Below are 21,375 nucleotides of genomic sequence, written 5' to 3'. Positions count from 1 at the left end.
TGTGGATGAGTATTACTAATCACTGGACTGGACTGACACATTTTTGGTTTTTACGCATTTTGAGGTTGGTTTTATTGAGTCTTGCTAGCTAGCCAAGCGCCTTCAGATAACTTGCAGAATGCTACTAAAATGATGAGTGTAAGGAGTGGACTAAGCCAAAACTGACTTCTAGTGATTTCACCTTTATTTACAGTATCATATTCTTCTACAGTACATATACCTACACTCCTTAAAAATCAGTATGCTACAGGGAATGCGCTAGTTATGTTAACCAATGATAACGTCTTGGAGATAGCAGCAAGCTTGTAAATTTGGTCACATATTATAGTACGCCAACCAGCACATGTAAGAACTAATCATGATAGCAGAAAAATCCTAGTTATGCAATGAGTTTGTATATTAGCTACAATAGATTGTCTTAGGAAGGATAGGTTGTGTCTTAGGGGTCTGAGCTATTAAGTTCAAGGATACATATATTGTACCATAGTTAGGCCATACCTATTTGATCTTATGTTGCGCGGGCCCGACCGACTACATTTTTCTTCAAATGAAATAATTTTGAAAATCATGTGTGCGGATCACGTGTACTTAATTAAAGACAACACATCATCAGCACCCTCGTGATATAGTCCAAAAGGGACCATTGAAGATCATCCAATGCTCTAAAATTGTAGAATACGATGGGAAAGCTCTTTTGGAGATATCTGATGCTACTAGAAGAGTATGAAACCTAGATTTTTAACTGTGTATGTACTATTATAGCTACATTCATTATTTGCATTTTGTATGCTTGCATTTAAAATTTTTATCATTTTCATTTTCAAACCGACCTACCTACCCAAATTTAAAATAATTTTGCCCGCGCAACATAAGATCAAATAGGTATGGCCTTAGCACAAATATAGTAAAATGATTTTTGGTTAGCTATTGCATGCCAGATATTACAATCTCCAAAAACACAATACTAAGAAGGGTATAAATGCTGTCAGCATAACAAGTAGTGAGAACTAGTCTGACTCAGTTTTTTGCTTACTCCACTCCTGACGCTCATAGCATTCCGGTTATCTGAAGGCGCTTGGCTAGCAAGATTCAATAAAACCAACCTCAGAATGTGTAAAAACCAAAAATATATCAGTCCAGTAGTCTAGTCCAGTGATCAGTTACACCCTATGGGGGTTATACAGTTATAGGTGCATAATGGAGCCAAACCACACATGTCTGTTGTTGACACTTTTACTGTCCATCTGGTTGGCGAAAAAAAAAATCCAGCTCAACTTGTACATATACTCTGGTACATACTATAGTAGCTAGCAAACCAAATAAATAGAATACAAACAATTGCAATTATTTTAATAAAAGCACACCGAAAGATGGAAGATCATACAAAGCGCCCCGAAAGCTTTATGGATGCAGAAGAGGAGAAAACTGTACAAGTGAGACTTCAGTTTTCAACTCAAGACCTCAGGGAACGTTTTTTAAAGTTGTCTGCAGTACTATCGAGAGTCATAAACATCACGGTTGTAGAAGAAGATGGCCAGATTGAAGGACGGCTGGTGCAGCAGTAAGTATTTGTTGTATATTATAATCTGCGTAGTTGTTAGAGGATCGGCTTTGATTGATACAGAGTCTAGCGTATTCAATCAATTCAAATAGGGGCAGAAACTTGTAGTCTCGCTTAGTCAGACCCACTCTTCGCGCGGCGCTTATCGATTGATAATTATAAGCGCCTAGCTGAGAGAGGGTCTGGTATAGTTCGAATAGCAAAGTTGTTCTGACACCGTGAGCTTTTTCAGGATGATAATAAAACACTTGGTTAACTTTCATCACCCCACGTCATTTTGTGGGTTGTTAACAAATTCCTTTCTCTGTTGACAAGTCCACAATGTGACGTGGGGTGATAAAACTTAACCAGGTGTTTCATTATCACCCTGAAAAAGCTCACAGTGTCAGAACAACTTTGCTACAGACGATTGCGCGATCTTTGCGTCAAGCGAAAACCGAAAACGTGACCATTTGCTTTGAAAAGGTGCCGAATTACGTAACAAGCTCACGTTTCCATTGACTTCCTGTGTTGCATAGATTCCGCAATCGTCTGTATGAGCCATATCCACAATGACGTTTTATGACATCACGATAATAAAGATGGCCGCGATAGTTGGGGGACCTATGGAGAAAAATTTTTAATTGTTCATATTTCAGCCAGAAAAGAAGATCTAATCAAAAACAGCTAAGCTGTAAAAAAAGGTGCGGCCCCAAAAAGGCCATGGTGAAAAAAGATGTGAAATCCAAGGTGGCGGCCAAGAAATGGCTGTGATGGTAGGTTAATGGTAAAAATTTTAATAACGACAATTCAGGTGAATTTTGTGCCATCACAGCCATTTCTTGGCCGCCACCTTGGATTTCACATCTTTTTTCACCATGGCCTTTTTGGGGCCGCACCTTTTTTTACAGCTTAGCTGTTTTTGATTAGATTTCACTTCTTTTTGTGTTTGTATACCCCAAAGCCGGCCTATGGCCGGCTTTGGGGATTTTCTTTTCTTTACCACAGGAAGAAGAAAAGATGAAGCAGATGTTAAATACTTTAAATATTTTATCAGTAAATGTACAAATTATATATATATATAATACATATATTTATTACAGAACACTCTACACGGTGGTTTCTTTATAACTGAACACTCTACAAAGTGACTTCTTGTAGCTGATATTTCTACAGGGTGATTTGTTTGTAGCTGAACTCTCTACATGATGGTTTCTTAGCAGCTGAACTCTCTACATGGTGGTTTCTTTGCAACTGAACTCTCTACAAGGTGGCTTCTTCTAGCTGATATTTCTACAGGATTTGTTTGTACTGTAGCTGAACTCTCTACATGATGGTTTCTTTGCAGCTGAACTCTCTACAAAGTAACTTCTTCTAGCTGATGTCTCTACAGGGTCACTAGTTTGTAGCTGAACTCTCTACATGGTGGTTTCTTTGTAACTGAACTCTCTACAAGGTGACTTCTTCTAGCTGATCTTTCTACAAGGTGATTTGTTTATAGTTGAACTCTCTACATGATGGTTTCTTTGCAGCTGAACTCTCTACAGAGTGATTTGTTTGTAGCTGAACTCTCTACAGGTGATTTGTTTGTAGCTGAACTCTCTACATGGTGGTTTCTTTGTAACTGAACTCTCTACAAGGTGACTTCTTCTAGCTGATCTTTCTACAGGGTGATTTGTTTGTAGCTGAACTCTCTACAAAGAACTTCTTCAAACTGATCTCTGTACAGGGTGAATTGTTTGTAGTTGAACTCTCTACAAGGTAACTTCTTCTAGCTGATCTCTATACAGAGTGACTTGTTTGTAGCTGAACTCTCTACATGATGGTTTCTTTGTAGCTGAATTCTCTAAAAAGTAACTTCTTCTAGCTGACCTTTCTACAGGACGATTTGTTTGCAGCTGAATTCTCCACAAGGTAATTTGGTTGCAACTGAACTCTCTACATGGTGATTTCTTGTAGCTGAGCTCTCTACAAGGTGACTTCTTCTAGCTGAACTCTCTACAGAGTGATCTTTTCGTAGCTGAAACTCTCTACAGTGTGCAGCTGAACTCTCTACATGATGGATTCTTTGTAGCTGAACTCTCTACAAGGTGACTTCTTCTTGCTGAACTCTCTACAGGGTGAATTGTTTGTAGCTGATCTCTCTACATGATAGTTTCTTTGTAGTTGAACTCTCTACAAGGTAACTTCTTCTAGTTGATCTTTCTACAGAGCAATTTGTTTGTAGCCGATTTCTCTACAGGATGATTTGTTTGCAGCTGAACTCTCTACATGGTGGTTTCTTTGTAGCTGAACTCTCTACAAAGTGACTTCTTCTAGCTGAACACTCTACAGGGTGACTTGTTTCTAGCTGATCTCTCTACAGGGTGATCTGTTCATAGCTGAACTTTCTATGTGCCTGGCGAAGTATCGAGTACACTGTGACGCTTCTGACTTGTTCTATTGGTATTTGTTACCATTTCACATAGTACGAGCTTGCAGGAGCGATTTTAACTATATGAGCTTAACAGGAAGTGTTTAGCGCAAGTACTTCATATGCACTTACCAAGCAATGTGTGCTCAATAACCATATGCGCCTAATAACCAGAATTCATGGTATGGATTATGATGTGTCAAGTAGTGCTCAGCAATATACCAGCAATACTGTTTATCGTGATAAATTAACTAACTGAACTCTCTACAGTGTGATTTGTTTGTAGCTGAACTCTCTACAGGGTGATCTGTTCGTAGCTGAACTCCCTACAAGGTAACTTCTTCTAGCTGATCTCTCTACAAGATGACTTGTCTCTAACTGAACTCTCTACAGTGTGATCTGTTCATAGCGGAACTTTCTACTGGGTGATTTGTTTGCAGCTGAACTCTTTGCATGATTGTTTCTTTGTAACTGAACTCTCTACAAGGTAACTTCTTCTAGCTGATCTCTCTACAGGGCAATTTGTTTGAGCTGAACTCTCTACATGATGGTTTCTTTGTAGCTGAACTCTCTATTAGGTACCTTCTTCTGGCTGATCTGACTACAGGGTGACTTGTTTGTTGCTGAATTTCCTACAGAATAACTTGCAATGTAATATAATTGAGTAAATTATAAATGCAGCTGAATGCTTTATTACGGTGACTGTTCTATTAGAGTATCTCGATCTCGCATTTGTTACACGTAGTTGTCTTTCGAATCATAACTCAGTGGTTTGTAATCCGATTCTTCTGTACTACTGCAAGGACTTTCTATGATGATTATTCCAGCTACATACTGATTTTCAGCTCGTTGCTGTAAGCGGTTTGCCTGGTAGACACGAAAACTAATGGTTTTTTTGTTCATAAAAATCGATCGCGTAATTTTGACACAGGTTGGATTTTGTATCATATCTCCATGGTCTTTATCCCGATTCCTTTCAAACCACAAAAAGGCACTCCTACGATGGTTGCTCCATCTACATATCAATTTTCATCTGATTCTTCAAAGGAGTTTACCCTGTAGGCGTGACAGACCTTCGACCTTATTTTACGCAAATAATCGGTCATAACTCCGTGAATATTCATCGGATTCCTACCAAAGTTGGTACAGAGATCCGCCTTAATGAGCCCTTTAAGTGTGCCAAATTTTAGCCCGATCCGAGCACGCATTCGTGTTTTATGGCGGATTTTGCGAAGTGTGCGAAATGAAGAAGTAGAAGAAGAAAAAAACGAAGAAATTAAAACGAAATTTTGTTCGCTCGTATCTCGGAAATGGCTGGAGCGATTTTCTTCAAATTTGGTGTGTAGACTCCCCTAGCTGGCCGGAAGTCTGTAGCAAATTTGGTTCCAATCGGATAAGGGATCACAGAGCTACATAGGTGTGAAAATTGCATTTTCTTTCTTCCTGTTAATATACTCACGGGTGGCACGCCGGCTTCTTGGGCCGCACGACACACTACCGTGTGTCTTGATATCGAGTTCTAAACAACAGGTACAGTCAAGTTTTATATAAGATATTACGATAAACGAGTTTTTGTCGCGTTTCAAATTTTTTTCTAAAAAGCGTACGTTTACATTAGCTTTTGGTACTTCATAACCATACCTGCCGGTTAATGGTCGATATCTCCATGCCTAGCTGAAATGTGAGCGATAGAAACTTTATCTCCATAGGTGCCTGTATAACAGTCCCCCAACTATCGTGGCCATTTTTATTCTCGTGATGTCATAAAACGTCATTGTGGATAAGGCTCATTCGAACTATACCAGGAACTATACCAGACCCTCTCGCAGCTAGGCGCTTATAATTATCAATCAATAAGTGCCACGCAAAGAGTGGGTTTGGCGACGCGAGACTAAGAAACTTGTGTATGTAGTATCCACTCAATATTTGGACCCTATGCTGCATTATAAATGGCTGCAATCTACTTGTAAATGAAGAAAATAAAGGAAACGTAGTGGTCAATTTGTTTATTAAAGAGTACTGGTTGGTGCCAACTACTGTGAGCCCATCTTATTGTCTCACATGGCCAGACCACTTTTTTTTCTCTGTCATTGGGTAGGGAGAAAAATGGTCTAAGTCTCTAGGAGTCCCGTCTGCCATTGATCTTGCTTTTGCTTAGGGGAGGCTTTTTCCCTTGTCATCCGTAGGATATAGTAGGTTCTGTTTAGTTTCTTTTCTGTAGTGAATATATACTTTTGCTTTTACTACCAGTTATGGGTCTTTTTTGGTGAGCTGAATCTTTGTTTTATCACGGAGCCATTAATACTACATACTTGTGACATGTCAAGACGATTCTGGGATCTATACAACTGTGGTATAGCTGCATAAGCATTTTACTGGAAATTGTATTGTATGTACATAGTGAAAGAATGCTTTAAAGTGATGTGACAACCTCATTAATAAGGACATGGTTACCATGTGAACTGGATCCCAAACAGAAATGAGGATCCGTGGACTGTGACACCTTAAGTATATTATCAAGACCAGAAGTTTGCCTAATCACAAAGATAATTTGAGAAGGATTGGTCATTCAGTTTCATTTCAATTTGGTCTCTTTATGTAACCATGTATGATTTCTGTAGCACTTAGTTGTTCTGCTACTCTGAACTGTTTGACATGTTTTGATGTATTTTTGACTATAGTGAGGATGATGATAAGTTTGGAAGACAGTCTAGTTCTACCAGTAGCATAGTCACTGGAATGACGGCATGTTCACCAGGACAACAATTGCCATCCTACAAAAATGAAGCAAATGAACTAAACAGGAGGTTGGCTCAGAATAACAATGTTGCACAAAAGGAAAATGTGCCACAACGAAGAGAGCAGCAGAATATGGAAATGTCTTTGCGAGCTACTAATCTTGATACTAATATCTCCACACCAGTAAATGAGCAACTTCCTTTTGGTAATATGATCGATCCTCACCAACAAGGAGAAGGTTCAGATGTTGTGAAGCCTATGGCAGGACCATTAAACATTCCAGCTAGTCTAAAATCTGATGTGTCTAAAAGTGCATCTGCTCATTCAAAACTGCATCATACCTCTAGTGTTTCAACTGGTATGGTGTGCGTGCGTGCGTGCGTGCATGTGAGTGTGTGATCCAGGTATGCCTACTGTGGTGCCTGATGGGCAATGGCCTTGCTGGCTAACATAATTGGTACACAGTGCTTTGGTGGTTTTGCAAGCCCTTAGTGTGTTTCTTTAATTTGCATGAGCTGAGGAATCAATGGAAGGTGGGGCCTTATAGGTGCTGCTGGTTGTTTTAACAGCTGATGTCATTCCTGGCTGGTCCTGGCTGATGTGAATGTGCGTGCATGCATTTATGTGATTGTGCATTTGTGTGCATTTTCCGTTTGCATGTATTTGTAAACGGTACTGTATGTTTGTGTGTTGTACTTGTAGTGATAAATAGTGTTTACATTACAGGTAAAGCAGTTTCTGAGAGAGGACTATCAGGTGTCAGTCAAACAGTGGTGCGTAATTTAGTATGCTAATACAAACATACGTGCATCTACACAAAATTGCATTCACACTTACGTACAGTTCGTACATACTCATTTTTAAATCTACTGATCTGTGTACTGCCAGTATATGTACTAGATATTGTTAACTTATTTCTCTGTCATCCATCTTTTCTCAGGTTCAGTCTAATAGGCACAGTATGGAGCTTTCTGAAAAGAGGAGGCACACATTACATTGTGCTCTGCACAACCCTGACTTGTCAAATTGCAAGTTTTATCAAACAGCAGTGGTATGTAAATACATCATGATGTTGAGATGTGTTGTATATAATCATGATGTTGTGGCAGTTGTGATTAGTAAAATCAAAACGGTGGCACATAATGTTGTGGAAGAATTAATCTAGAAAAAAAGTCTAAACTTAGACAATTCATTGTTGCCTGTTGAAAACCATTAAATTTGGCCTTAATTGTGTTGAACAGTTGTGCAACAATGTCACCTTGTTTTAATAATTCATACAAAGTTGTGCGCTATTGATGCATGTAGTTATAACATCGTGATAGTTATCGTAATCAGGATATGTTGCATCCTACAATTGTGAAAGTTGCAAAATTTCACAATCGCTCAGCCCTAATGAGTATGTATTACGTATTTAGTTTGGTACGGTGTGTTGTCAGGTATTGCACATTCGTGTATGCATGAAGACTTTTATTGAAGAGTATAATGAGGGTTGTGCTTCTATTACTTGTTTTCTAACAGTTTCTGGCAAATCTTGCATTTCTACTTGAAAAAAAAATTGAATGGATGGGTTATATGGGTTTTTTTAAAGATCGAAAGCTCTGATTATTGGCTTCACAGGATAATAAAACATTTCAACTTCAGTGGTACGTATGAAAATAATGCTCCGTGGCTGAAAAGAATTTTCATAAGAAATTATGACAGAGTAAACATACATACGTATATAGTTTCTGTATTTGTATTTTTAAGTCAGAGGATGGTGGAAGCAGTTTAAGCACCGTTGAAATGAATTATGCAAAATCCTTGGTTTTCTAGATTAAATGAAACGTGGTAGCGATGTAACAAAGCGTGGCATAATTGTTTTGTTTAGAAGAAACACATAGATGGCTATTACAAGAATTGCTAGGCACGAAATAGCGTTTCATCAGATTTTTCTAGAAAACGAAGCGCTTTTACAAAAGAAAGCACGTACATCATTTTAATCCTTACTCGAAGTGCAATTGAAAGAGTTAACAATCCCAGCAATCCCCGCCATTTGCTGGTTATGAACTACATTGTGACCATTGGCGTTCATGTGATATTAACTATGCAATTAATGTAATATTTTCAAGAGCACCTAAACTGCTCCGCTTTTTATGTATTGATTATTGTGAATTCCACAGAAACCAATTTAAAAATGGTAATAATATTACTTGATTATGCATTTAATTGGCAGTTAGTTACTAATTGTGGTTCATCCCAACATATAGATTTTACTCCCGGGTCTGTGTAATGCTGGGGTGCTAAAAACTAAGCTAGAGTTCTATTTTGTTCTAGAGTCTGTGTATATGTTCATGTTTCATTGTTGCCATTGAAGACTAAACTGTAATGTTGATTATTATTACTCTCATCACTACTATACGTAACTACCACCATCCTGTGCTTGGAGCATACCTTGGTAAAATATGACACCCAGGCTTTGGAAGTACAGTAAATGTATTGTTTGTGTACATAAGTATACATGCATGTGTATGGTTGATATATATTGTATGTTGTTGAGTGCCTAATAAATTTTTATGTAGGACTGCTCATATAACTATGATAAGGAATTTTCCACAGGACTAAAGCAGCTCTTGACTGGACAAGTGACCACTACTGATAATGCTAACAATGAGGAGCAGCTTAGCGACTTGTACATGGAGTACATTGTAGAACATCTACAAAGAAAGAAGTGCCCTTCATTTTGTGCTCAGCTGTGGTACGTAAGTCATCTTTTGCAATGTAAGGACGACAGCTGTTGTGAACATGTTGAACTTGTCATGCATTTGTAAGTCTGAAATTTTAGTGAGGGCAGAACTATATGTACATACGTATAATTTTTTGGATCAGTATCGCATGAGCTCTCATTGTGGGTTAATCTGTGAATGAAATGGTATCAGTTTGTTTAGATTTAAGTGTGCCTTAAAGAATTTATTGAGTCTAAGTAAAGAAATTATGTTTATTACTATACAACAAGCGATAAAGTCCAGAGATATCACTGTTTAATGCCCATCTGTTTTCTATAGTGCTTTGAATTGTTTTTTATACCTGTTGTTCACACTGCTGGGATGCCATAATAGCAACGGTGAAGGCACTGAGTTTCTTTGCGACATTTTCTTTACTAGCTACTCATGTAAGCGTGACTTTAAGAAGCAGCAATAAGATGTGAGCTTTGACTTTTGCTCTTTAACTAAAACAAATTCCGCAGTTATTTTAACAATGTGACAATCATAATACTTATAATCCAATCCCACAATAACATCATATAAAACACCCCCATGATCTAAGTTGATTAGAAACCATGACCTCGGATCTTCAGGTTTTAAACACCTTGGCTTCGCCTCAGTTTTTAAAACCCACAAAGATCATCGTGCTGCACTTACATAGGTCAAATTGTAGTCTTCTGAACACATTGAATGTGCTAAATTGAAGGCCACTAACCAATGACAAATAGAGTTTACTCAGGTTCTCTGCATACATTTTCATTCACTGTTTTGTTTTATAGGAAGTATTGTGTTGTGAATGAATTATATGAATTTATGCAGTATGCTGGTACAGACTTCTTGGTATACTCTATATATGTAAGTGTACAATTCTTGGAATTTACTTAGTAAATCTACTTAATCGCTACAGGAAAACAGGAAAGATAAAGTTGGAACCATTTGCAAGACTTACTCTGGATATAAGAATATGCCTGTACTTGGAACAGGTGGATTTGGTCAAGTCTACAAGTACACATCAGGGTCTGGACCTCGCCTTGCCATTAAAGAGGAGACCAAAGTTAGCATTCAGGGGTGTTTCAAACTTTCTATCTTGTTACTTTGTTATTGTACAGCGTCCACTAATCATTGGGAATCTCGATTTATTTAAGAAGGTCATAAATCTGAAGCATCCTCATGTGATTGAGATGTTAGAATATGTTGTGGGTAAGTGAATATCACAGAGGTAGAGATGGTATTCTATATTTAGTGCGATGGCGTTGGTACTAAGTAAGCAATAAGCAAATATAGAATTTGACAGGTGCCTTATATCAACATGTAAAATAATGGAAATATCATGCTGATGTTACATATATCAGTCAGTCAGCTATTATCTACACTGTATATCTATTTTTATATTGTTATCCAGTACGAACAGTATCATTGAAATGCTTTTATCCATAATCATACAAGTCCATATATCACCCACCTCTATGATGTATTTTGAGCTACGTACAGTAGGTATGTGTTTGTAAATTATACAGGGCCTTGTGATAAGGATGGTAACCAGTACTACCTGTTTGTAATGCCATTCATGAATCAAAGTAAGTGTCTTTGTTTTATGGGCTAGAGGCAGCTTGCTAATGGATGTGTGTACTACCATCAGGAGGTTTTGATGAGCAGTTTAAGGAGAAAAATTTAAAATGCGTTTTGGATTATATGGCACTGCATCAACATAGCATTGAGTTTGTTTTTCGAAATTATACTGTTTCTTTTCGGCATGTGTTTGAGGGATTAAGTTATTTAGAAGACCAAGGGATTGTCCATAGGGATGTAAAAGGTACATTAGTTCCACCAGTGACAAGTTTTGAGTATTGTATGTTCTTAGCTTCCAATATTTTGGTGCACCAGAGCTGCAAGTGTTCAAGTCCGTTACTATGCAAGTGTCCTGGTGATGATGGTGGAGTGGTATATGTGTTGGGTGACCTGGATCTGTTGTGCCTTGAAGAAAAGTGTTCACCCTGTCCATATGACAAAGAATATTGGGAGAAGATGGCTCGACATGATCCAGCTGGAACAATGGGAATGAAGCCTCCTGAGGTTATCATCTGCTTTTAAGTTTGTCTGTATGTTTTTAAGTGGAATTTGCTAAGCTGGTCACTTTCAGGCAAATTTCTTTGCTTCACAGGCAGGCAGCTGGTTTAGACATGTTGATTAGTGTATATGTATAAGCTTCTTGTTCAGGGAATTGAAAGTTGGCTTTTTAGAGAGGTGATCTTTCTATATAACACAGATTACTATCAGTCAATTTTTATAAGGGTATATGTACGTGCTATTCTCCCTTCTCTATGAACTTTTGGGGCTAAATTGGTCACTTTCTGATAAATTAAACTGTCGAACTCTTAAATCGGATAGCATACATTGTAACTTATTAATGGTTTCAAATGTGCATGCATTTTTGATATAAACCTGAATTTGGACACATCCAATTTATGATGGCTCAAAATAGAGGGACAGTGTTGACATAACTGAAATCTTTTTCTAGTCATTCTTCAGAACTGGTGAAGGTGAGCTGGTAGTGAGTCACAGATCTGATGTGTGGTCTGGCTGTGTGACAATGATGGATATATTAGTTGGAAAAGGAACACAGTCAGAGTTACACAAAGAGGTTTGATACTATGTCTCAATGTATTCACTTGTACTAATCTTCATGTATTAGGCAAAGAAATTGATTGAGGTGACTACAGAGAGTGCTAAAGGTGTTACCCAGATTGTATCACAATCATCAAATATAGTTACTAGGATAATAGATACGGTAAGTATGTACACACTAGTGTGTAATATCAACATAATGATGGTATGTGTCTGTGTAGATACAAACTGAGTACAAGTCAGAAAAGACAAATGAAGTAGAAAACAATGTCATGACTAAGCTGCTTACTGATCTTGAGTTTCTACAAAAGGTTTTGTGAATGTCTTTAAATCTCTTATGTTCACCCAGTAAATGTAGCTACTTGATGATGGAACTTTGAAATTGTGCCGATTGCGATCTTTTCAGGGAGGAGAAAGTGAGGTGTATGAAGAAGAGTGCCCTTTAGCAGGAATACTGAACACGGCTTATAGGGTGAGTATTAACACGCTATGTTATTATGTGACCGGATCTGCGAAAACCCAACATAATCTTGTGCAAGTCTAAACTTTACAGTATAAAGCATTGATTGCAATGAGTAAAATACTTGCTTATTATTTTAAATTTCTGAACACTTTGTTCTTAGTGAAGAAAGAGCCAAACGATAAAAACCTGGATATGATTTAAGAGAAATTCAAAAATCTTTGCTACGTTGCATTAGGAAAAGATACATAAGTACACGATCAATCTTTCTTCACTGAAATTTGATAAATGCACAATTATGTCAGTTTTTGCAGATCCAGTCACGTATGTGTTTCCTACCCAGCACAGTGAATAAGTAGATATTAAATATATATGTTAGAGTTAAAGTACCGCCACGCGTGTGTACAGAAAATACAGTACGAGGGGTGTGTCGAGAGGCTAATACAGCATGAGGCGAAGTCGAGTGCTGTATTTGCCTCGAGACACCCCCCGAATACCGTATTTTTTGTACACACAAGCAAGGTGGCGCTTTAAGTGTTATATTGTACTTCCTGGTCATCTGGCTCAGAGTGATTTTCTCTAGTACTCAAACCGCTGCGATTTTCGGTGATAAGAATGTCAGTAAGTGTTCATATAATCTATTTCTACTCGTAGAACGAACTAATAGGATTAGTTTGGCTAGTTTTAGCGATTTACAATGTCATGCACATGATCAATCGTGCTGTTTTAGTGGTGTCGTATTTAAAAAACTTCGTGATCAGACAATCAATGAGTGTTTATACAATCTATTTCTAGCCGTAGAACGAACTCATATGGTTACGTAGCTTGGCTGGTTTTAGCAATTTACAGTGTGTTGTTTACGTAACATTCCTTAAATACGTAAATTCTACGCATAGCTGTACTGTATTTTGCATAACTGTACTGTATTTGCCTAATTAGCTGCATAACTGTTCTGTATGACTCATACAGTACAGTTATGCAGCTGATTAGTACTGTATGGACAATACTATACGCGGCATCGCTTTGATCCTCCCACGCAATGTACAACTGTGCTTAATTGGGCAAATACAGCACACTCGGGAAAATACAGTACAGTTATGCAGAGAATTTATTTAAGGAATATTACGTAAACAACATACTGTAAATCACTAAAACCAGTCAAACTAATGCTACAAGTTCGCTCTACATGTACAGCTAGGAATAGATTGTATAAACACTTACTGATCATCTGACCACGAAGCTTTTTAAACATGACTCCACTAAGAGTGACATTGTAAATCGCTAAAACTAGCCAAACTAATCTATTAATTCGTTCTACGACTAGAAATAGATTAGTTAAACACTTACTGATATCCTGATCACTGAAAACCACAGAGGTTTGAGTACTAGAGAAAATCGCCCCAAGCCAGACGACCAGGAAGTACAATGTAACACTTAAAGCACCGTCTATGTTTGTGTGTATGGGGCACTTGGAGAATGTCTCAAGGCAAATACAGCACTCGACTTTGCCTTGTGCTGTATTAGTCTCTCAACACGCCCCCTTGTGTTGTATTTCCATACACACAAGTGGCAGTGCTTTAACTATAACCAAAGTATAGAGGTATAAGAAGCTGAACTCAATTACTCCAATAGAACATGCATGCACTTGTTGGCAGCACTCTAATTGAATAGTCACTTGTATGTTATGGATGTACATATCCACTTCTGATGTATAGTATAATCTATTATATGTCCTTGTTTAGGCTCACAATTTGCAGTGGGTGTGTCTATCCAAGTTACGACAGATGTACAATACAGCATTATGGGTTGTCCTACTGAGAACACTTGATGTTATTGCATCAGGAGTTAGGGTAAGGTGGATTTAATGACATTAGGACTTTCGCGATTAATCGATTAATCATTGAAAATATATAACTCATTAATTATTTTGTAATCAATTAATTGCGTAGTATACACACATCATCAATAAATCACTCTAAATAGTAAGCAGCCTGAAAGGAAAAACTGTACCAATATGTAATATTGCTGGAACCCATCCATACGATATTCTGATATACTGTGCAATAATTAAGACACATTATTCTCCCTTTAAAAGGCTGGATAGTAGTAGCTATCTTTCTTGCCCGAAAACACTATACTATGCAAAACCATATATGTGGATGCCTTATTGCCCTTGAGGCCACACCACCATGGGTAAACAGGCTTAGCCAGTGATTGTAACCTAACTACCTGTCAACTGCTGCTAACCACTCAACTCTCTTTTTACCCACTAGATCATTATGTTGGGTGGTAGGTGGATTTTCACTACTATACTGTGTACAGTGTTTGATTAAGTGTAGTTGTGTTTAGTTTAATCAAAAATATATTAATTGAAACTGAGAGTCCTATATGACATATCACAAATGTGCAAATGCTGAATGTGTATAACTGTACTAGTCATGTTAGAGTACTGTATGTGTAGTTACAAAGATATCATCTATGTAAAGCTGTAAAAAATAGTATATTAAAAATTATAAATTTAAAAACAAAGTAGGAATCCAAGCGATAAGAAGTAGTGAAACAAGAGAAGAACAATGGTAGCTATTACAGCATAGTTCAGTGGGAAATCCCTACTTTGGCATGATATAGCCATTATTTTGTGTTCAATGCCAAAGTAGGAATTTCCCACTGAGCTATACTGTAATAGCTACCATCGTTCTTCTGTTGTTTCACTACTTTTTATTGCTTGGATTCCTACTTTATTTTTAAATTTATTATAATTTTTAATATACTAGTTTGTTTAGTTTTTTGTTAAGGCATACAGCTATAGCATGTACACATTGTGCTGAATCCTGAAAAACAACTAAAAATTAAAAGTGGATTTTTTCTCAACAGAGTTAACATTTCAGCTAACTAGATGATTATTGGTAACAGCAAAGGTGTCAACAACAGACACATATGGTTTGGCTCCATTACAAGTTTGGGAAAGGGCTGTAACGGACACTGTACTTATATGGCTTCCCCATAGGAAATGTATTGTGAAAATTTTGATTGGCCGTAAATATTATGTCAAACATTTGAACAAAAAGATTTTGAAATATTTTTAGTGGATCAAGCAGTACTACAAATGAGCAAAATTTCAAGATCATGTGTAATTGCATCCATGAGTTATTAAATGTTTTTGAGGATTCAGCTCAACATGAACGTACTATAGCTATAAACATGTGACTGTTCTATTAGGGTGATTGATGTGTTAGAGTATCTCGAGTCAGCCTGCAAAAATGTGCGCTTGCCCAAAAAGGGGTGTGGGTTCGATCAATCATAGACTATCTCGAGTCAACCTTCCAAATTGAAGGTGTGTGGTCACTGAAATACAGCTTGTTGCAAAAGGGGTGTGTCATCGTGGTTTCAATCGATAATGCGTAGAATGAAGAATGAGCGTGACCTATCGTGAAGCGATCTAGTACCAGTACCCTCCATCATAGATATATCAGTAAGGAATATAATCTATTCGTCTGTACAGTAGCGTAGTCTAAGTACCTTAAATAATCTTGTGGCGTCTATTATGCTGCTTAAAGAAAGTGTTGATATGGAAAATTAATGCCTCGATATGGTTTCGTTGGATGAAGAAGAAGACAAGCAGCCTGATTGAAGGTAAAAGACAAGGCATAGAGGACACACACTCGTCGGAACCTTAAAAGGCACATCCCACTGGTGAGTTTGTTATTGTGGATTAAAATGGTGGCTGTGCACTGCTTCGTTTGGCCTCTAGGTTTGTGACTGTGGTCACAGTCAGGCAGTCAGGCAGTCAGTCTAAAATTCAAAGTTTTGACGATTTTTAAAATTCTGTATCCGGCCACCTGTAAGCGTTTTGTTGTGTTTAATGCTGTTTTATGTATTATATGGACTAGTACTATTCCGTAAAGGTGATTTTCGTCTTGTAAGATATCTCTAGGATGATTTTTAAAGGCAGGATTTTGGACGGCACGCAAAAATTTCACATGGATTCCTACTTAAACGGTACGACCGTACCGTTTGATTATTTGTAGTAACTATATTTTGATTATACAATGGCTCAATATCTATGCCTCAGTTCCCATGTTGTGCTGACAAATTTGGTAAATACAGTACTGTATGTATAGTAAGTTCGCGTTGAGCTGAATCCTGAGTTGTTGGTCAAGAAGCCATACAAGATCAGAGGCTTTAAACATGATGTTGATGGCACATTTATTCGTAAGCTCATGTTACGGGTGTACATTTAATTGTTGAGAATATGGCGTCCAGTGCAGCATCAGCGAGTATGGAGTGAAACCCTCTTGGAAAGAGGTTTAACAATGAAGTATCTACTTACAAAACTATGGGAATACTTTAAGCAAGAAGCGAAAAAGTGTAAATTTTCCGTCAACATCAAGGAGAGAATCTCGAAGGCCACCAGTAATACCACCTTTGCTGAGTTTTGGCATACATTATGCCACGCATGGATTTCAAAGACATCCATTGTTAAAGTTAGAATGGAGTACTGCAAGAAAGGCGGTTTTTCTATGCCAAGAAAAAGGTACAAAAAGCACTTTGCACAAACCGTTCAATTGTAATCATCAGGTACAAACGTTCACGTGTCCATGTTGATGCAGACAGTTTCAACCAAGATGCCATCAGACAGAAGATCCATTCATTTGTATGGAAGGAAGGAAACTCTATCGCTCTCAAAGATGTTGGTAAGTTAAATTTTGAATCCTGGAACCTTTGTCACGTACGCCGTCTTAGGCCAAACTTAAGAATGATGGTGCTTTCTGTGGGGGAAGAACATAGCTTAAAAGAGTATGGGATTTAAGGACAAAACGATTAGTGACAAGAGGTTAGCATTGCAACAGTTTGTGTTTTAATGTCACTACACATATACACAGGGTATACTATGAGCAGCCCTGCATAGTCCATCAGGGTCATTAATATTTAAGACGAATGAAGTGCAATGGAACTGAAAGAAGACTAATTGTGTACTTGAATGAGACTTGGGTAATGAAGAACTTCTAGAGCAATTCCTCATCCAAATCAGCAGTGATAGTGATAACGAAGATGGTGTTGGTGGTATTAATGACTCTTCCACTAGCAGCAGCAGGTCCAAGTCTTCTTCTGAGCTTACTTCAAGATTGTTTGATATTTGCAGCATTGGTGTTACAACTTGATGTTGTTCCCCAGGAGTCATCGGGTAGCTAGGATTAAACTCTGAAGTACAGACACACCTGTACATGAAAATACAGATGAAGTGTGTGTGCACTGTAAAAAAGATATCATTGCTTTAGCAGAAGTTGAACATGCCATCCCTTGTCTATTTGATCAGTGTAGGAGTGTTTGGAAGTCACTACAGGTACATCAGCCCAAATTCATATAAACAGTATAATTTCATTTGTTGAAACTTTTAGAGTTTTGTGGGAATGTGACTTCAAGAACAAAACGCTAGCTGGAAATGTTGTGTACATGTGTGGCGAAGTGATGAGAAAAGGATTAAAATGACAAATTGGCTAAATGGGAATAGAAGACGATGGGCAGCTGTGTGGTTACATGTTGTTTGGCTCACTTGCAGGTACCGTAATGGAAGCCCATGCGATGTAACAATCGCGAGTTATTAATTGTTTTTTGAGGATTCAGCTCAACGCAAATGTACTATAGCACAGACTATGCATCCTTGCGTGTCAAAATGCATTTCACAGAAAAGATTGACATACTGTAGTAAAACAGTCAGCTACCGTGTTGCAGGAAATTTTTTAAAATACAAAAATAACAATGAATTTTCAAAAATTAAGTTTTTGTAATTTATTGGAAATAGCTATAGCTACTAAGTAACAAAAACTAATATTGCATCTTAGAAATGATATCAAAAGTTTGAGTGTTTGTTTTCTACGAAGTCAGTTAACTAGAGTATAGCTAGGCACTGGCCACAGTAAGGCAAACATGATTCAACTTCACAATCGCAAGTAACACCACGGGCTTAAGAGAAAATTGTTTTTCTAGGCTGAACTTGGCTCAGTTTGCAAGCTGTTTGGTTTAACATTAAGTCCAAATAACTTGGTTCAAGCTACGAAAGAAAGGGATAACTAGATGTAATTCTACCAAAGCCTTTATCAATATTAATTTTTTAATGCTTAACTGAACAATCAAAAGCAGCATACGTATTCTACTGTAGTATGATCAACACAACCATTGTTAGCTTACTCCAATTAACTAGTGCGTGGAGTTCACTAACCCTTCTAGTTAATTATCTAATGTGCAGTTAATAAGATCTGTTTTAAAAATATTTTTTGAACTTACAACCAAGCACTCTTTTAACCTTTCGCACTATATGATATCTGATTGTTTTATTAGAATTACTGACTGTTCTATTAGAGTATATCGATCTTTTTCTATGTTAAGTGTTTTGACAAGCAAGGATGGCACAATTATTCTACCTATTATGCTCATTGCTTTCAGGCTGGCGCTTATTATGCTCATAATTTTCCAGCATAATTGGTGGATCCCTAGCTTTACAGTCTAATTTTCTTTTTATATGGATTGGATAAATCACGTTCCAATGTGCACATTAGAAGTTTCAAGATAAAGAATTGAAGTCACCATACCTTGCCAAGAATAACAAACACACATACGGAATTTACACAAGAGGTGCATCAATCTATTGCCTTTCAGACCACTTTAGAACTTGTAACTGCTTGTAGAGTTTCCTGCCAAATAAAAGAGCAGTTGGATGAGTGAAGTAGTATCACAAGTGCTCACGAAGGGGTGGAGGGTGGGGGATGGCAGGGTGGGCAAGAGATATACTTCAAAATGGAGGCAGACCATGATTGAAGTCCAGGCACAAGATTTCAAGGCTGTGCTGGCTTCTTAGTGGCTGATATGCAGCAAAATCAACAGAAAACCACCAGCAAACCACCAATTCTTGTCAAGCCAAGCCCTTCACAAAGCCAGAAACCACCATTCAAGCTCACCAGAAAAGATGTCTGTTGAATCCAGCCTCAAGTAGTTTGAGTAATGTTAAGGATCAGAACTATTAGTATGATAGTGTAGCTATCCACTGGTGGTGTTAGTTTGATTTTGCCTGATGTGCAATTTGGATCGGTTTTTTAAAATCTGGTCACAATTTTTGATAATTGCACTTCCATTGGCCATTATGTAAATAAGTCTTGTATTACATATTGATTACCTGTAAAGAGAATGGGGTATGTCTTCCTCAACTATCATTTGCAAGCTCAACTATCATTTGCAAGTGCAATTTGATGTAACACCTACCGCTATGATAGCTAGATGAATATCTTAATAACTTTGTTAAACTTTAAAGGAACACCACAGAATGGGCATCAGATCAAAAATCAAGTTTTAGCAAAAACCGAACATATGTAACAAGTGCACAATGTGGTTACTTTATAAAGTCACTTTTTAAAACCCAACATTTAATATATTGGACGCACATGCATGGATTTTATAAAATCCCTAAAACCAATAACATTAGAAAAAGTTTGCTAGCACTATAGCAGAACCTCAGTTATCCAAACCCTTTGGGACCAGGGGTAGTCCATAAGTCTGAAAAGTCCATATCTCTGAAACTATAAATAGCCTTAAAATACATATTTAAAAATCAGTACTTTCAACTACCCTAATAGAACAGTCACTACTCTAAAGGAGCAGTCATTTCCATAGTTCGGTTAACTGAGAATCTAGATAAGTGGGGTCTGGATAACTAGATTGCTCACCATGAAAAATAGTACCAGGTATTTCTTTGTTTGAAGAATATCTTGGTTTACACATTTCACCATGTTTGAAGAATAACTTAGTCCTTGAACAGACGCAAATATTATGTTGATGTAATAATGATAAATCACGTTTGGTACTGACATGTGTTTATCTGTAGAAAAAATGTGAAAAGTCAAGCTTTTACAAATTTGTAAACATTAATATAACATCAAAATTGTAGTAATTTCTTGACTTTCATCCTTTGGTATCAGACCTTTTCCAAATTAATCTATTTGTAATGGTTGCATTCTTTTATTGAAGTTTGCTATGTTGATTTGCTGTCATCCAATATTACATTACACCAGAGCTTGTTATATTCAGAAAAATCAACAAATTTGACACTCTTTGTATAAAACTTTTTGTTAATGTTTGTTCTGTCCATTAGATTGTAGGCAACTCACATATCATTATGCAATACAATGTAATGTATAATATTGTTTTATGCATTTCTTTTTTTTAGCTGTTACCAGAAAAGAGACAAGATGCTAGTGCTGTGGTAAATGCTCTACAGTCCATATACCCTAAGAAATAACTTATTACTATCTGAGCACTATATTATATACTTGGTATATAGCTATAGCTTCAATTCCAGCGGAACAGGAAGACTGTTTATGTACATATGGAAGACTCATAGCTAAGTAATTGAAGACTTTATATAGATACACTGTGTAATGTCATTTCTTTCAGTTTTTGTATGTCTTGATTGCATTGTACAGCAGAATTTTAGAGCTTTTATGATGATTTTCTATCCTTTTATTTACATTTTCTATCTTTTGTTTTTTTCCTATGTCTTGTTGGAAAATAATTCAAGCATATTATATTAACTCTAAAAATTATTGCTCTATCATTCTTGAGCATACATGTGTTTGTGGCAGTAAAGTTGATGTTTTTGGAACTCACGGTTTCTCTTGCAGGTGTAGTGGGTATTCCTCAGCATACTGCAGTGAATTGCACTTTGGTGTCTGGAGGTGTACCTGCTGTTTTGGAGCCTGTCGTGTGTCATGATGATGGTAGAGGCCAGATGGCATGTCATTTGCATGATTCCTTGGTCGCAGCGCTTTATCCTTGCTCTGGTACTTTACCTGTTCAGACACCCTAG

General features: G+C 37.3%; 1 protein-coding gene across 7 annotated transcripts; it reads left to right on the top strand.

The window, feature by feature from the left end:
* The first annotated feature begins 1,342 nt into the window (after window positions 1-1,342).
* LOC136249020 (uncharacterized) lies at window positions 1,343-21,081 on the top strand. Of its 7 annotated transcripts, none has more exons than XR_010697984.1 (18): window positions 1,349-1,561; window positions 6,635-7,050; window positions 7,419-7,465; window positions 7,633-7,743; window positions 9,251-9,426; window positions 10,213-10,288; window positions 10,341-10,487; window positions 10,543-10,633; window positions 10,951-11,010; window positions 11,073-11,246; window positions 11,295-11,506; window positions 11,952-12,074; window positions 12,126-12,221; window positions 12,280-12,369; window positions 12,417-12,530; window positions 14,261-14,368; window positions 20,737-20,914; window positions 20,964-21,081. XR_010697984.1 is itself a non-coding variant. In XM_066040908.1 (18 exons), exons 1-18 carry the CDS (start codon window positions 1,371-1,373, stop codon window positions 20,806-20,808), a joined length of 2,256 nt encoding a protein of 751 aa, XP_065896980.1. In that variant the 5' UTR covers window positions 1,349-1,370; the 3' UTR covers window positions 20,809-21,081. The 7 variants fall into 7 exon arrangements, 6 of the variants coding, with proteins under 6 accessions (XP_065896984.1, XP_065896980.1, XP_065896979.1 ...); XM_066040908.1 differs by having other exon boundaries at window positions 1,349-1,433; window positions 1,482-1,561; window positions 20,737-21,081; XM_066040910.1 differs by having other exon boundaries at window positions 1,411-1,433; window positions 1,482-1,561; window positions 6,355-7,050; window positions 20,737-21,081.
* The last annotated feature ends 294 nt before the right edge of the window (window positions 21,082-21,375 follow it).

The sequence above is a fragment of the Dysidea avara genome, chromosome 3 (assembly GCF_963678975.1).
Source record: "Dysidea avara chromosome 3, odDysAvar1.4, whole genome shotgun sequence".
Lineage (NCBI taxonomy): Eukaryota > Metazoa > Porifera > Demospongiae > Dictyoceratida > Dysideidae > Dysidea > Dysidea avara.
This window is presented reverse-complemented; position numbering and strand designations above follow the sequence as displayed.